At 44.1% G+C, this 17237-nt stretch overlaps 1 protein-coding gene across 2 annotated transcripts in view; it reads right to left on the bottom strand.

The window, feature by feature from the left end:
* The window catches only part of LOC123998869 (connector enhancer of kinase suppressor of ras 2-like), a 72480-nt gene that overhangs the window by 13384 nt on the left and 41859 nt on the right, over positions 1–17237 (bottom strand). Inside the window, exons 11-18 of one of the 2 annotated variants that reach the window (XM_046304088.1) lie at positions 11227–11360; positions 9289–9503; positions 8067–8153; positions 6976–7223; positions 6545–6579; positions 1870–1918; positions 1710–1758; positions 1344–1516 (exon numbers count right to left, since the gene is read on the bottom strand). In XM_046304088.1, coding sequence (XP_046160044.1) covers positions 1344–1516; positions 1710–1758; positions 1870–1918; positions 6545–6579; positions 6976–7223; positions 8067–8153; positions 9289–9503; positions 11227–11360 — 990 coding nt within the window. The remainder of the gene's footprint in view (positions 1–1343; positions 1517–1709; positions 1759–1869; positions 1919–6544; positions 6580–6975; positions 7224–8066; positions 8154–9288; positions 9504–11226; positions 11361–17237) is intronic. The other variant, XM_046304089.1, reaches the window with a different exon arrangement.

Below are 17237 nucleotides of genomic sequence, written 5' to 3'. Positions count from 1 at the left end.
TTATGGGTATGCTTGTCATCGGCAAGGACTAGGGAGTTTTTATGATAAAAAGAAGCGGAATAGAGCTAAGCACAGGCAAAATCCTAGAGGAAAAACTGGTTCACTCTGCTTTCCAACAGACACTGACAAATTCACCTTTCAGCAGAGCAATAACCTGTAGATAATAGGCAGAATCTACTGCATACCCAAAGCTGATTTGAGAAGGTGCTGGAGGCAAAAGGCAAAACTGGAGAAACAGGAAAGAAATCTCTGCACACTTCCAGTGTCACGAGTCCGACCGAGGGTGGTTCCCCTTCCCGGGCGGGTGGCGCTCGGCGGTCGTCATCACCGGCCTATTAGCTGCCACTGATTGTTTTTCCTCCCCCTCCTTGTATGTTTAGTGGTAGCACCTGTTTATGTTTAATTAGTTTGTCTTTATTAGACAGCCGGCCCGCCTGGTTGTTGTGCGGGATTATTTCATTGTAACCCTTCGGCTCTGTTGTAGAGGTACGTGCTTAGTCGTGATTTTTTCTATTTGTACTTTTTCCCCTGTGTTTGGGAACGTTACTTTTGTGTGCACCCTGTGGTGCGTTGGTGCTAGTAAAGACGCACAGCATTGAACTCTGTCTCCTGCTTTTGACTCCACACCCACGACACCCGGAGCATTACATCCAGTCATATGTAAAGGTAGTTTAATTAAGCTGAGCTTTCGGTCAGTCGACCTTCATCAGAGCATATCTCCACAAACAATAGTGGGACAAATACTGCCACACAGTGAGCCAGAGCCAGTGAGCAGGACAATTACCTTAAGCACAAGGCCAAATACGCACTGGAGTTGCATACCAAGATGACATTGAATGTTCCTGAGTGGCATAGTTAGGGTTTTGACTTAAATTGGCTTGAAAATCTTTGGTAAGACTTGAAAATGGCTGTCTAGCATTGATCAACAACCAACTTGACAGAGCTTGAACAATTAAACATTTACATAACATTACATTTAAGTCATTTAGCAGACGCTCTTATCCAGAGCGACTTACAAATTGGTGCATTCACCTTATGACATCCAGTGGAACAGCCACTTTACAATAGTGCATCTAAATCTTTTAAGGGGGGGGGGGGTGAGAAGTGGGTAAGGAAACATCCATTTTGAATTCAGGCTGTAATACATCAAAATGTGGAATAAGCCAAGGGGTATGAATATTTTCTGAAGGCACTGTACATGGTTCAGTATCTGGAATATGGCCTATAGTGTTGCTATATCTGACAAACCTGCAGATCGTGTTGGTAAACAGCAAGCCTGTTGCGGATAAGATAAAATAAAGTAATGTTTGACGGCTGCATTGTACTGTCAGAGAGTAGCTTACATTCTGGTTGGTGTACCAGTAGAGCGAGGAGTCCTTGAGGATGAACCAGTACTTCTTCCACTTCTGGGTGAAGTAGCCCTTGGCATCCTTCTTCTTCCACAGCCAGCCCTCACAGTCCCCATGGCCCAGGTCCTTACAGGAGATACGCCTGCGGCTAGCGCTAGTCAGAGAACCTGGGTGGAGAGCAGGATATCACAGGAAATTCTTATAGACACATGGACACACTAAACATTCCCTGGATGATACTGTATCCTTAATACTAACATCATTCCAACCCCATCACAAATCCTAATATAAAAGAAAACTATTGACAAAGGTTCACCAAAAGAAACCTCACAGTGAATGAGTTAATCTCTCATGTCTTACCTTTGGTTCTCTTTTTGGTCTTAGTCCTTAAAGACGCATAGTGAAATGACTGCAAGGAGAGGGAAGAAGAGAGGGTTTGATTAGAAGAGGTGTCTAAAGTACAGTACTGTACTCATATTAGGGGAGTAACAGTAGTACTGTTTCATATAATTTGCTTTACCTTCCTCATGGATGAGCCTCCTTGTCTCTCGATGCCAAAACTAGCATACCTGGGGAAAGGGAAGATCAGGTGAGTAAGCATGCAACAAAATGGAGGCTAACCCTCTTTATCTGGGGATAAGCTGATCCTGTACTGCTATCAATGTAATGATACTATTCATAAATAAAGGGTAGAATTATAACTTGATATCTATGTGAGTAAAACACTAAATCATATATTCCATTGACATGAGTGCATGAGTTACATACATGAAACATTGATTTGTTTGAGTGTATCTCTTGATAGAATTAGTCCAAAAGAACTTAGTCCCCATTTCAGCATCTTTATCCTCCCCAGGGCTGGCCTGAATTCCCATCTGGACATGGCTCTACTGACAGATGGTACCATGCATGGTACTGGAACATGATGGACACTGACTGAAGAAATGGATATCACATATCATTCTCAATCTAAGTTTCACTACATACTTTTGTGATATACTAGATGTAGATTTTATACTGGATGTCAGTGTATTAAGTAAAGCAGTATGTGTAGCATGCAGTATGTGTCACGACCTCCGCCGAAGTTAGTGCCTCTCCTTGTTCGGGTGGCGTTCGGCGGTCGGGGAGGTCACAGCTCCACTACGTATGATAACGTAGGAGGGTTATGAGGAGAGAATTAGTCTCTTTCTGATTGATTCTCCTGCTTTCCCTGTGGTGTTGGAGCTTCCCTCGTTGGACCCCACTATTTCGTGGGAACAGGGGGCTCTTAAGGGATGGTCACGTCAGTGCTCAGGGAAGTGTGTAGGTGTTTCCATAGGTGCAACTACGGTGGAGTCCAAACCAGGTCTCCACCATGCACATCCCCCCTGAATATGCCGATTTGGCTCTCGCCTTCTGTAAGAAGAAGGCGACTCAACTACCACCTCATCGACGGGGGGATTGTGCTATAAATCTCCTGGTAGACGCAGCACTTCCCAGGAGTCACGTGTATCCTCTGTCACAGGAATAGACGGGGGCTATGGAAACATATGTCTCTGAATCTCTGGGACAGGGATACATTCGGCCTACCACTTCACCTGCCTCTAGTTTATTTTTTGTGAAGAAGAAGGATGGAGTTTTACGCCCGTGTATTGACTATCGAGGTATAAATCAGATCACGGTGAAGTATAGTTACCCACTGCCTCTCATAGCCAGTATGACAGAGTCACTGCATAGGGATAGCTTCTTCACAAAATTGGATCTCAGGAGCGCTTACAACCTATCCGGGAGGGGGAAGAGTGGAAGACGACATTTAGTACCACCTCTGGGCACTATGAGTACCTCGTCATGCCGTATATGTTGATGAATGCTCCATCAGTCTTCCAATCCTTTGTAGATGAGATTTTCAGGGACCTGCAGGGTGTAGTGGTGTATATAGATGACATTCTAATATACTCCGCTACACGCGCCAAGCATGTGTCCCTGGTGCGCAAGGTCATTGGTCGAATGTTGGAGCATGCCCTGTATGTCAAGGCTGAGAAATGTCTGTTCTTCCAGCAGTCCGCCTCCTTCCTAGGGTACCACCTGTCCGCAACAGGGGTGGAGATGGAAAATGACCGCATTTCAGTTGTGCGTAATTGGCGACTCCAACCACGGTAAAGGAGGTGCAGCAGTTCTTAGGGTTTGACAACTACTACCGGAGGTTTATCTGGGGCTTTGGTCAGGTAGCGGCTCCCATTACCTCCTTGCTAAGGGGGGGACCGGTGCGACCGCAGTGGTCAGCTGGGGCGGACAGGGCTTTATGTCACCTGAAGGCTCTGTTTATCTCGGCTCCCGTGCTGGCCGATCCAGATCCCTCTTTGGCATTTATAGTAGAGGTGGACGCATCTGAGGCTGGGATAGGAGCAGTGCGGTCTCAGCGCTCGGGTACGCCACGAAAGCACCGCCCGTGTACTTTCTTTTCGAAGAAGCTCAGCCCGGCGGAGTGAAACGGATCGGGAGCTGTTGGCTGTTGTCAAGGCTCTGAAGGTGTGGAGGCATTGGCTTGATTTTCTAAGTCCTACCGTCTCCTTCCTTTGCCCGGTCTTCCTACGGCTCTACAGACTGTGGAGGCCCTGTTCACCCACGTCTTCCGGCACTACGGGGTGCCTGAGGATATAGTTTCTGATCGGGGTCCCCAGTTCACGTCTAGGGTCTGGAGGGCATTTATGGAACTTCTGGGGGTCTCGGTCAGCCTCACCTCAGGTTTTCACCCCGAGAGTAACGGGCAGGTGGAGAGAGTTAACCAGGATGTGGGTAGGTTTCTGCGGTCTTATTGCCAGGACCGGCCGGGGGAGTGGTCGGCTTTCATACCCTGGGCAGAGATGGCCCAAAACTCCCTCCGCCACTCCTCCACTAACCTGTCTACGTATCAGTGTGTACTAGGTTATCAGCTAGTTCTGGCACCGTGGCATCAGAGCCAGATCGAAGCACCTGCGGTGGACGTATGGTTTCGGCGCTCGGAGGAAACATAGGACGCTGCCCATGTGCATCTGCAAAGGGCCATCAGGTGGCAGAAGGCGAGCGCCGACCGCCACCTCAGTGAGGCCCCGGTGCACCGGGTCTGGCTCTCGAACCGAAACCTACCCCTTCGCCTGCCCTGCCGGAAGCTGAGTCCGAAGTTTGTGGGGCCATTTATAGTCCTGAGGAGACTGAACAAGGTTTATTATAGGTTACAGCTCCCCCTGATTACCGTATTAACCCCTCGTTCCATGTGTCTCTCCTCAGGCCGGTGGTGGCTGGTCCACTCCAGCAGTCTGAGGTGCGGGAGTTTCCTCCGCCCCCTCTGGACATCGAGGGGGCCCTGGCATATACTGTGCAAGGCATCATGAACTCAAGGTGTTGGGCGAGGGGCCTTCAGTACCTCGTGGAGTGGGAGGGGTACGGTCCGGAGAAGAGATGCTGGGTGCCGGTGGAGGACATCCTGGACCCTTCCTTACTGCAGGAATTTCACCGTCTCCACCTGGATCATCCTGCGCCTCGTCCTCTGGGTTGTCCCCGAGGCCTGTGTTGGCGCGCTGCTGGAGCTGCGCATCAAGGAGGGGGTACTGTCACAACTTCCGTCGAAGTTGGTGCCTCTCCTTGTTTTGGCGGCGTTCGGCGGTCGACATCACCGGCTTTCTAGTCTCCACCGATCTACATTTCTTTTTCCTTTTGTTTGGTCTTGATTGCACACACCTGGTTTCCATTACGTTATAATTTATTTCCTATTTAACCCTCTGGTTCAATCATGGTTTTGTGCGTGTTTATTGTTGTCAAGTTGTCTCGTTTATGTGCTCTGGAATTTTGTTCTCCTTGATGGAAGATTGTTTTTTGAGTAAAGTTACGATTATTACTCATCTCTGTGTCCTGTGCCTGACTCTGCCTTACCCACATCACCTAGACTATTGACAGTATGTATGTAGTGTATTTGATTTATATAATTATGTAGCTTTTCTTTGTTTGCTTTTGAGGAAACTAATAGGCTCTTTTTTTGGTGCATTGTTGAGTAGTATGAGTTTGTACATTTTTCCATCATACTGACACCTTGGTTTTAACATAATTACTCTAACACTGAGTAGGGCCTTCACCTATCCAGAAACTCTGTGTAAAACTGGGTGCTGCTGCATCCATTCTACCAATGAGAATGATCTAAAGCTTGATACATTTAGAGAAATAATGTATTGCCTCCAGCAAGTGAAAGAAGCAACCTAAACCACGGAGCAAGTGGCAGGAAATCAGGTTCAGCCAGTCTCTGTCTCAGTAGAACTCAGCACGACGCAACATAAACCACTTAGGGGATGCGCTACTCATGCTGGCTATCTATGATGACCTTATTAGCTCTCATCACTGTAACAATGGCTGAGAGGAATTATCTACTGCCAGACCCCCATTTTATACCTACATGGTTGAAGCACCCACTGAACACTGACTATAGGTAAGGTGTTGAATTGTAGCATAAATTGAAACAAAGCAGTGTTTTTTTTAAATAGAACCAGGAAATAAGATTTAGGCCAATGAAAGGTAGAGGAAATATGTTCTGCTTGGCAACCCTCATGATTTATGTTAAAATCTCCTTCTCTTGAGGCCTATTGGCCAATTCCATAGCTTTTGTATAATTTCTGCCAGTAGTTTTGCAAGTAGTGCTCATGAGCCATAACTGGTCCCCAAAAATGTTACACAATTATGTAGTACATCATCCGTTTCGTATGATATGTTTCATCCCAGAATGTTAAGCAATCCGTATGATATGTTACAAATTCTAATTCATACAGTATGTTAGGAATTTGTAAGTGCATGAGTTCCCAGACTGCATCTTTAAGTTAATACATTGTAACAACACACTGAAGGTAAAAAGTCCTCTCTATTCGAATAATTAATATGATGGTATGCAGGATAATGGAAATGTACTTCACTCACAAGAAGCAGAAGTAGGTAACTAATACAAAGCATTCACAAGATAAATGATCTATCAATTACATTTTGATAGGTTCTGAAAAGCTCTCAATTTACTTCAGAGGAAATAATACCAATTCATTTCAAATTAGCACAATTTGCCTCCATAGCAAAAAAACTCCCACACATCAATTTCTGAATCCACAAATAAATCTATGTTCCTCACAAAACCATGGCAATATTCTCTGGCCATTGAGTTGGCCTGTCCTGTTGATCCCCATGGAGAAGAAATGCTCACTCACCTGTCAGTGTCAGCTCTCAGTGTGTCTCCAGCTCTCTGTGGAAAGGTAAAGAGCAGATTAGCGCATCACAGAAAGAGAGAGAGAGAGAGATCACAGTGCACTGTTATCTCAGAGCGTGGCTTTTGTTTCCTGTTGTGACCAGGCAGGCAGATCAGTAGATCTGGGGAAGGTAGAGTCCCTGGGCCCAGGCAGAAACCATGGGGTGTCTGGGGTTGTGGAAATAGAGGTGGTATGGGTGGCACTCTTCTGAGTCACTTTTTATTTAATATTGATTGTGACCTCAAAAAAGCTTAAACCACAGAAAAAAGGCACAAATAGGTTGAATCTGTATTGTCAGACCATTATGCCACTATGTCTGAGTGTTAATCTATAATATCCTTCTTGAACTGGTGCAGATGGATAAAATATAAATAGTAGCTGTGCTGACTCACGTGGTACATTGGCACAGTGTTGCTCTCAGGCAGTGAGAAGGGCAGGCCTTCTGGCGGTCCTGAGTCCAGTCTGACAGGCGGGGCCAGCAAGGATGGGCTGATGGGATAGCTGGGGCTGCTGGGGTTGTGGCTCTTCTTGCGGGTACGCCGCCCAGTGTCCCGCTTGCATTCCCTGGACACGTCCGGCTCCTCCTGGATTACTAGGATCTTATCGTCATTCAGGTAACGTAGCAGGGAGTTGTCTGAGTCTAGCAGAGGTCAGGGAGGGAGGGAAAGAGGGGAGCAAAGTTGTGTCATTTGGAAGCCTAGAGAGGTAATTATTTGTTCATTAGGAGGCCCAGAGTGCCTATCACATTAAATGCTTGATGGCAAAACAACCTCTTACCAAGGGTTTAGTGAAACAACATTTGGAATGGAAAAGAAAGTCAAAGTGAGAGCAGTATGAGGTAATGTTTCCCAGTCTCACAGACCAGCATGTTTCCACAGAAACCAACCTCTCTTACGTGACCTTCTATCAGTGAAGGCAAGCCCCAACAGTGTGTGGTTTCAGAGCAGAGGGAGGCAGATATGTTTTTGCACTCGCTATTTATAACACAAGTCATGGGAGTGAGATGCTATCACTACAGCCCGATCAACATTACTGCTGTACATAGTCTCACGAAGCTAAACAACACTGAAATCAGCCAAGTGCAAAACAAAGATTAGGTTTTCAACTTAATTAATGCCTGACATGAAGATGTTGTCTATATTTAACTGATTGAATCTCCTTTTTTTTAAGTAGAATTGGTTGAGCTTCTTGTGATAGCTTCATCTTTATACAGTGCAGTTTGAAAAGAGTTCTAAATGCACAATCATGTTTCTGTCAAGATTCAGTGGTAATGTCAAAAGAAACCAGTGTATGTGTGGCAGTTCCAGTGAAATGAATGAAAGAAGCAGGCGATTTAGTTATGTGTTGTTGAAAGTGGGGACGGTGATTGGTCCTCATTAGGCGTCTGTACATTGCAGACGCAGTGAAGCCAAAACGATTTCCTTCTCTAAGTCAAAGCATTTAAGGCGGGGACTGGGGAGACTACCTGAACTTAAGGACCCACCTCTGCTACCTCTCTTGTACATATTTGGCTCCTTTGTCTCTGCCATCCAGTTGTAATCCGTTGGCATGGAAACTGGCCTGAGGTCACCTGGAAAGAAGTCCAAGTAGCATGTCAGCTAAGGTGTGAGTGGAGAGAGAGCTAGGAGTTGAGGGAAGACGGACGGACGGACGGACGGACGGGGCTGTCTCACAGAGGGATTGAAGAGGGTTGTAGAAAGAGATGGTGAGAGGGGAGTGGCTGTGCGTGGGTGGATGTCTGCATGACAGAGGTTAAAGTGCAGGCAGGGCAGTAAGGGGTATAAGAGAAGTAGGTTATAGCATGGGAATCCAGTTGAAAATAATTCATCTTTAGAGTGAAGGGAAAATGGTAGGCTTGTTGCACGTGTGTGAATGTGTGAGCAAGAGAGACTGTGATGGAGCCATGTCATGGCACCTAGTGCCTCCACAGACTGGGATGAGCGGAGCGTACCCTGCCTGGAGCCATTATGAGCTTGGAAGCAATCCACCCTCACTTCCCTGGCAGGCTGTTAACATGAAAACACTCCGTCTGGCAGAGCCAAAGGGATTTATCCCTGCACCACTACACACTGTACAATACACAACAAACTGAGCCTCAACAGAGCCTCAACAGATCCTCAACAGCCAGGAGGGGGCTGAAACAATGCATCGCCTTCTCTCTGTCAGATGGACGGATAGAATACTGTACATTATCAACGGCTTTCAAAGACCTCCTTTCCTTGTCTCAGTGTTGGCAGACAGTGTCACTCACTAAAGATTCCGGAGTCATGCCGTGCAGTAATGTGAATGAGCTCATTATGTGAAGTGCAGACAGAGGTGGCATGTAGAATATTCATCATGCTGCTGGCCATCCTACAGCTGCAGTGCTGCTGATGATGAAGGGGCAATGACAGGGGAAGGGGATGTCTGACTGTGGGGGTGGGGCTGGACTGTAAAAGGGAGAGGTTTATGTGAAACATAAATACGCTGGGGTGCATAATAATAATCTCTTCTATGCATAGCAATTGCCAATTACTGTACATTCTCCACGTGCCATTCACAGCTGGGTACACTATATGATAATGCACTTAAATGAAGGCAGGAGAGGGGAGCTACCCACCTCGCCTGGCATTCCACCCTTCAATGCTCCTCTAACGTTAAACTACCGCCCAGATTGAAAAGGCTGATTGGTTGGTAGTGCTACATATCTGGGCTGGTTAACTCACCATGGGTGGGTGTCCTGTCCCTCCGCCTGACCCCCGTGGAGCGGCCCCGGGTCTCGTACTCCTGCCCCAGGGCCAGACAGTCCTCCTCCACCAATGTGAAGTACTTGCCCCCATCATGGTCCAGGTAGAAGCTGGGAGACTCCGAGCCTTTCATACCCATCTTCTCCAGACTGTATTTGTTGATGTCATCACAGGACATGATACCTATCTCGTCTCTGTGATTGACAGGTATGGTTATGGAGAAGATCAGTCAGGTGCTAAAGGACTACAAAATGAAAGTGAACATTAGCTGTACAGTTGAAGTCGGAAGTTTACATACACCTCAGCCAACTACATTTAAACTCAGTTTTTCCACAATTCCTGACATTTAATCCTAGTAAAAATTCCCTGTCTTAGGTCAGTTAGGATCACCACTTTATTTTAAGAATGTGAAATGTCAGAATAATAGTAGAGAGAATGATTTATTTCAGATTTTATTTCTTTCATCACATTCCCAGTGGGTCAATTAGTATTTGGTAACATTGCCTTTAAATTGTTTAACTTGGGTCAAATGTTTTGGGTAGCCTTCCACAAGCTTCCCACAATAAGTTGGGTGAATTTTGGCCCATTCCTCCTATTAGAGCTGGTGTAACTGAGTCAGGTTTGTAGGCCTCCTTGCTTGCACACGCTTTTTCAGATCTGCCCACAAATTTTCTATGGGATTGAGGTCAGGGCTTTGTGATGGCCACTCCAATACCTTGACTTTGTTGTCCTTAAGCCATTTTGCCACAACTTTGGAAATATGCTTGGGGTCATTGTCCATTTGGAAGACCCATTTTCGACCAAGCTTTAACTTCCTGACTGATGTCTTGAGATGTTGCTTCAATATATCCACATAATTGTCCTGCCTCATGATGCCATTTATTTTGTGAAGTGCACCAGTCCCTCCTGCAGCAAAGCACCCCCACAACATGATGCTGCCACCCCCATGCTTCACGGTTGGGATGTGTTCTTCGGCTTTGCAAGCCTCCCCCTTTTTCCTCCAAACATAACAATGGTCATTATGGCCAAATAGTTCTATTTTTGTTTCATCAGACCAGAGGACATTTCTACAAAAAGTACAATCTTTGACCCCATGTGCAGTTGCAAACCGTAGCCTCGCTTTCTTCTGGCGGTTTTGGAGCAATGGCTTCTTCCTTGCTGAGTGCCCTTTCAGGGTATGTCAATATGGGACTCGTTATACTGTGGATATAGATACTTTTGTACCTGTTTCCTCCAGCATCTTCACAAGGTCCTTTGCTGTTGTTCTGGAATTGATTTGCACTTTTCACACCAAAGTACGTTCATCTCTAGGAGACAGAACACGTCTCCTTCCTAAGCGGTATGACGGCTGCATGGTCCCATGGTGTTTATACTTGTGTACTATTGTTTCTACAGATGAACGTGGTACTTTCAGGCATTTGGAAATTGCTCCCAAGGATGAACCAAACTTGTAGAGGTCTACTATTTTTTTCTGAGGTCTTGGCTGATTTCTTTTGATTTTCCCATGATGTCAAGCAGAGGCATTGAGTTTGAAGTTAGGTCTTGAAATGCATCCACAGGTACACCTCCAATTGACTTAAATTATGTCAATTAGCCTATCAGAAGCTTCTAAAGAAGCTTCTATCATTTACTGGAATTTTCCAAAGCTGTTTAAAGGCACAGTCAACTTAGAGTGAATGTAAACTTCTGGCCCACTGACATTGTGATACAGTGATAAGTGAAATAATCCGTCTGTAAACAATTGTTGGAAAAGTTACTTGTGTCATGCACAAAGTAGATGTCCTAACCGACTTGCCAAAACTATAGTTTGTTAACAAGAAATTTGTGGAGTGGTTTAAAAATGAGTTTTAATGACTACAACCTAAGTGTATGTAAACTTCCAACTTCAACTGTATGTATGGGGTTTTCTAGGCTCACCTGTGTCCATAAAGGCCAGAGACTGGGGACAAGATGAAGACGTCGTGGCCACTGTCCAGCGTAGAGGACATCCCCATGGTCCCCATGCTGTTGGGCGGGGTGTTGGAGTCACTGTTGGGACTGGTGGGGATGGGCTGTAGGGACAAGGGTGGAGTCATGTAGACAGCAGGACTGTAGTAGTATGAGACAATTTCCTAAATGTAATCATTTTTCATTCATGGCATCGTATGTCAAGATTCATGAGTAAAATCCTATAGAATTGCATACTCCATGTTTGAGCTAATAGAGGATTGTGGTGCAATGTCCCACAGTTCACTTAGTTTACTTAACACAGTGGCACATAATAAACACTATGCTAGTGAAAAGGATAGGATGCTTTGTTGAATGAAGTTATTGAGACAAGGAGAGGATGTGAAGTGGCTCTTATTAACAACAGCAATCTCGTCCATAGCAACCAAGACATTCTTGAGAGAGGTCTGTTGGAAACTATGGAGGGGATAACAACAAGACCCCTAGCAACAAGGGATTATGTGATAACGACTATACATCATTAATGTCCCTGCCTCACACAGGAAGCGGCGCAGGTCCTAATCCAGGCACTTGTCATCTCCCGTCTGGATTACTGCAACTCGCTGTTGGCTGGGCTCCCTGCCTGTGCCATTAAACCCCTACAACTCATCCAGAACGCCGCAGCCCGTCTAGTGTTCAACCTTCCCAAGTTCTCTCACGTCACCCCGCTCCTCCGCTCTCTCCACTGGCTTCCAGTTGAAGCTCGCATCCGCTACAAGACCATGGTGCTTGCCTACGGAGCTGTGAGGGGAACGGCACCTCAGTACCTCCAGGCTCTGATCAGGCCCTACACCCAAATAAGGGCACTGCGTTCATCCACCTCTGGCCTGCTCGCCTCCCTACCACTGAGGAAGTACAGTTCCCGCTCAGCTCAGTCAAAACTGTTCGCTGCTCTGGCTCCCCAATGGTGGAACAAACTCCCTCACGACGCCAGGACAGCGGAGTCAATCACCACCTTCCGGAGACACCTGAAACCCCACCTCTTTAAGGAACACCTAGGATAGGATAAAGTAATCCTTCTCACCCCCCCCCCCTTAAAATATTTAGATGCACTATTGTAAAGTGGTTGTTCCACTGGATGTCATAAGGTGAATGCACCAATTTGTAAGTCGCTCTGGATAAGAGCGTCTGCTAAATGACTTAAATGTTAAATGTTAAATGTTAATGTCAAAATGTGTCAAGTGTGGTGAGCGTGAGCCATCTCGCCCCAGGAGATGCACTATGAAGTGTAACCTACTGTGATGACTAAACCCTTTGACCAACAACATCTGATTGGTAAAGGTTCTGTGACCATCACCTTCCTATGTAAACAACTACATTTTCATATATTTTCCTTTTCCTCTTTTGAGTCTACTTCTAAGATGAATCAAATCAAATGTAATTTGTCACATGCGCTGAATACAACAGGTGTGGAACTTACTGTGAAATTCTTAGTTATAAGCCCTTAACCAACAATACAGTTCAAGAGACATGCGCGGACAGCAGGTCATGACACTTTTTGTTTTTTTTGTGTAACAGATGTTTCTTTCCATTCACCACTGTTTGGAGGCTGTAAATACACTACATGGCCAAAAATATTTTGACACCTGCTCATATGTCACGCCCTGGCCTTAGATGTCTTTGTTTTCTTTATTATTTTGGTTAGGTCAGGGTGTGACATGGGGGATTTATGTGTTTTGTATGTTTATGGGGCTGTTCCCTTTCTAGGTAGTTGGTATGTCTATGGTTGCCTAGATTGGTTCTCAATTAGAGGCAGCTGTCTATCGTTGTCTCTGATTGGGAACCATATTTAGGCAGCCATATTCTGTGGGTACTTTGTGGGTGGTTGTCTTCTGTTTTTGTGTCATTGCACCAGATAGGACTGTTTCTGTTTTCACATTTGTTGTTATGTATTTTGTTGTGTTCTCGTGTATGGTCTTTATTAAACATGTTGAACTCTAACCACGCTGCATTTTGGTCCTCCTCTCCTTCAGCGGAAGAAAACTATTACATCATAAAACATCTCAATCCAAAATCATGTGCATTAACATGGTCGGCCACCCCGATCTCAACTAACCATGTGTATGGACCTTGCTTTGTCATGCTGAAACAGAAAAGGACCATCCCCAAACTGTTGACACAAAGTTGGAAGCACAGAATAGTCTAGAATGTCATTGTATGCTGTAGCATTAAGATTTCCCTTCACTGGAACTAAGCGGCCTAGCCCGAACCATGAAAAACAGCCCCAGACCATTATTCCTCCTCAACCAAACTTTACAGTTGGCACTATGCATTTGGGCAGGTAGAGTTCCCCTGGCATCCGTCAAACCCGGGTTCGTCCATTGAACTGCCAGACGGTGATGCATGATCCATCACCCCAGAGAACGTGTTTCCACTGCTCCAGAGTCCAATGGCAGCGAGCTTTACACCACTCCAGTCGACACTTGGCATTGCGCATAGTAATATTAGGCTTGTGTGCGGCTGCTTTCAGAGGCAGTTTGAAACTTGGTAGTGAGCCGTGGTGTAAATTACTGAAGTAAAAATACTTTAAAATACTACATAAGTAGTTTTTGAGCTATCTCTTTTACTATTTATATTTTTGACAACTTTTACTAGATGAAGGAACATTGCTGTGGGGACTTGCTTCCATTCAGCCACGAGCATTAGTGAGGTCGGGCACTGATGTTGGGTGATCAGGTCTGGTGAGCTTAACACAATTCCTTACCCTACATTCCTTAAGAAAATGTACTTTTTACTCCATACATTTTCCCTGACACCAAAAAGTACTTGTTATATTTCAAATGCTTCGCATGACAGGAAAATCGTCCAATTCACACACTTATCAAGAGAACATCCCTAGTCATTCCTACCTCTGATCTGGTGGACTCACTAAACAAAAACGTGTTGGAGTGTGCCCGTCTATCCACAAATAAAAAAATACAAGAAAATGGTGCCGTCTGCTTTGCTTAATATAAAGAATGTGAAATGATTTCAACTTTTACTTTTGATACTTTAGTATATTTTAGCAATTACATTTACTTTTGATACTTAAGTATATTTAAAACCAATTACTTTTAGACTTTTACTCAAGTAGTATTTTGCTGGGTGACTTTCACTTTTACTTGAGTCATTTTCTATGAAGGTATCTTTAGTTTTATAACAATTGGATACTTTTTCCACCATTGGTAGTGAGTGTTGCAACCGAGGACCGATGATATTTACGTGCTACGCACTTCAGCACTCGACGGTCCTGTTCTGTGAGCTTGTAATAATAATAATAATAATAATAGCTTGTGTGGCCTACCACTTTGCAGCTGAGCCGTTGTTGCTTCTAGACGTTTCCACTTCACAACAGCACTGTTGACCGGGGCAGCTATAGCAGGACAGAAATTTGATGGACTTGTTGGAAAGGTGGCATCCTATGACATTGCCAGGTTGAAAGTTAATGAGCTCTTCAGTAAAGGCCATTTTACTGACAATGTTTGTCTATGGAAATTGCATGTCAGCAACGGGTGTGGCTGAAATATTCAATCCACTAATTTCAAGGTGTGTCCACATACTTTTGGCCATGTAGTGTATGTTGCGAGTGAATTAACATGCACGGGTAGCCTAGTAAAGGAGCCCTTTGAAGTTATTTTTTTTGACAATTAGATGAAAACTTATGCCACAATAAAAGATAATAGATTTTAAAAGTTAAATGACAAAACTTTATGACTAAGCCCATAAAATGGAGGCTTCAGAACAGCTAGAGCTCACTCCTTCTACAGGACTTCTGTAATTAATAATAAATACCGTTCTACAAGAAAATCAAAATAGAATCCATTTTATGTTCTTCTTCATTATTAATACATTTCTACAAGAAAAGTAAAAAATATGGCAGAAATGTGTTGGCTCAGTGCTGTCAAAAGAAAATACCCCAACTGTTAAGATTGTTCATGTCTCTCAGACCAAAGGAAGATAAAACAAAATAATTTAATATGAAGCAGTGGGTTAGGAATGGGTCAAGAAACAAAACAAGAGATAAAATGACACTACCGTACAAAATAATTAAAGATTAAAGCTGGTAGTCCTCTCACTATGTCTGTGTCCTATCAGTCTGACCACGGCAGCTGAGGGTTCTCTTGTATATTAGGGGTTCTCAAACTTTTTCACTCAGGCCCCCCTTCCAGCATTGGGGAACATCCCGCGCCCCTCCTGCATGTGTGCGCAATGTCTATCCATTGTTCACACCCCTCTTGTTGGTGGAGAAAATCTTGCATTCTTTACATTTTGCCATGTCTAATGTGTATTTGTGTGATATTTTCATTTAAATTGTTATTTTAACCCTTATTTAACCAGGTAAGTTGACTGGGAACACATTTTCATTTACAGCAACAACCTGAAGAATAGTTACAGGGGAGAGGAGGGGGGATGAATGAGCCAATTGGAAGCTTGACTCAAATATTTGAGTGACTAAAACATTAGACCAAGTTCTATGTGCTAAAAAAATCTAGCTAAAAAACATTAGCTGACATGGGTTAGGTGACCTGGACATTTCTGACAAGTTATAAATGGCTCTCTAAGGTCTGCAATGACTGACATGACAAGAGGAAAACTGATGATGCACTACCCAATTTCGAAATTGTACCTTGTGCATTCTACTACTACAACTTTCAAGAGTAAGTTGAAAGCCAGACTGAGTTCCGACCCCTCACGCCCCACAGTTTGGGAACCACTGCTGTATACTGGATGAACAGATGGCTAGGTTCAATCTTCATTGACTTATTCACGATTTGAAACACTGTGTGCTTGATAGGAGTTCGCTGAAGACTCATTTCAAATTCATCTCACATTACATTTGTCCTCTACTAACTGGATTTTCCACATGCTTCTCTGTCATCATATGATTCGTAAAGAGTTGATTTAATAATAGAACATGCCTACCCTTTCTCCAAGCAGTGTTGAGCTGTCGTGGTTTGACTCTTTCTGACTGAAACATCCATCATAAACAGTCCTGGGAGACAAAGTCACCCTAACAATGTTCGTACCACATGTCAATGGCTCCTACAGCCACCCGACATGCTGTCATTTAACTCTGAGGTGCTTCATTAACCAAACAGTGTTTGTGGCTGATTGATCACCTTTGTGTGTATTTGTTTGTGTTACCTGTAAGACAACAATGCCTGATTCCTGACGAAACTAGAACAAAAAAGGGCCATGAATTGTGGGAATTTCCAGAAATGTTATCCATAGAAGGGTCCTTTGGAGGAAGGATTGTTTCTTTAAGAATAATTGAGAAATAATTAATTAAAGTTGGATTAATTGAAGACTACATCATATTTCATCTGTAGATGCTGGGTCGTTCCACAAAATGAGTGCCTTTTGCTTCCTTTGATATTTTAAGTAGAAATTGTGCACCAATATTGAATTTTAAAAGCCTGTTATATTCAATTGAAGTGCCTTTTAATATAGACCACATGGAGAATTCAATAAATCTGAATTTTTATATGAATAAAGAAATGCCCCTCCATACACACTCTCCAGGAAGATTTTAACCCACTTAAAGGGGAAGTTTACCTAAAATAATAACAATCCCAAGTGATTCCATACATTAGGTTTGTCTTCTCCTCCTCTCTTTCTCTGTAGTCTAGAACTAGAAAGCTGAAAAAATGGGTCACGTGACTCGTGATGTGTCTTTGTGCACTGCTAGCGCTGCTCAATTATCAGTCAAAGAGTGATTGAGAAAACCTCGAATTGTGGACAAATTCTTTGTTTTATTAAAAGTGTACAGCCAAATGAGTTATTTTTTGAGTAAGGAACTTTTCCACCCAAAACAATTGCAAATATTTTATATAATTATGTTATGTGACTGCAACAACAGTGGAGATGGGTAAAAGCCGCGGAGATGGGTAACACCTGTGCATGTGCGCTCTCCTGGGGCAAACTCTGTGACGTATATGCTCTTATTTGGAGTTTGACATCAC

This window comes from Oncorhynchus gorbuscha, linkage group LG16 (genome assembly GCF_021184085.1).
Source record: "Oncorhynchus gorbuscha isolate QuinsamMale2020 ecotype Even-year linkage group LG16, OgorEven_v1.0, whole genome shotgun sequence".
NCBI lineage: Eukaryota > Metazoa > Chordata > Actinopteri > Salmoniformes > Salmonidae > Oncorhynchus > Oncorhynchus gorbuscha.
Note: the sequence above shows the minus strand (reverse complement) of the source record. Positions and strands in the feature narration are given on the sequence as shown.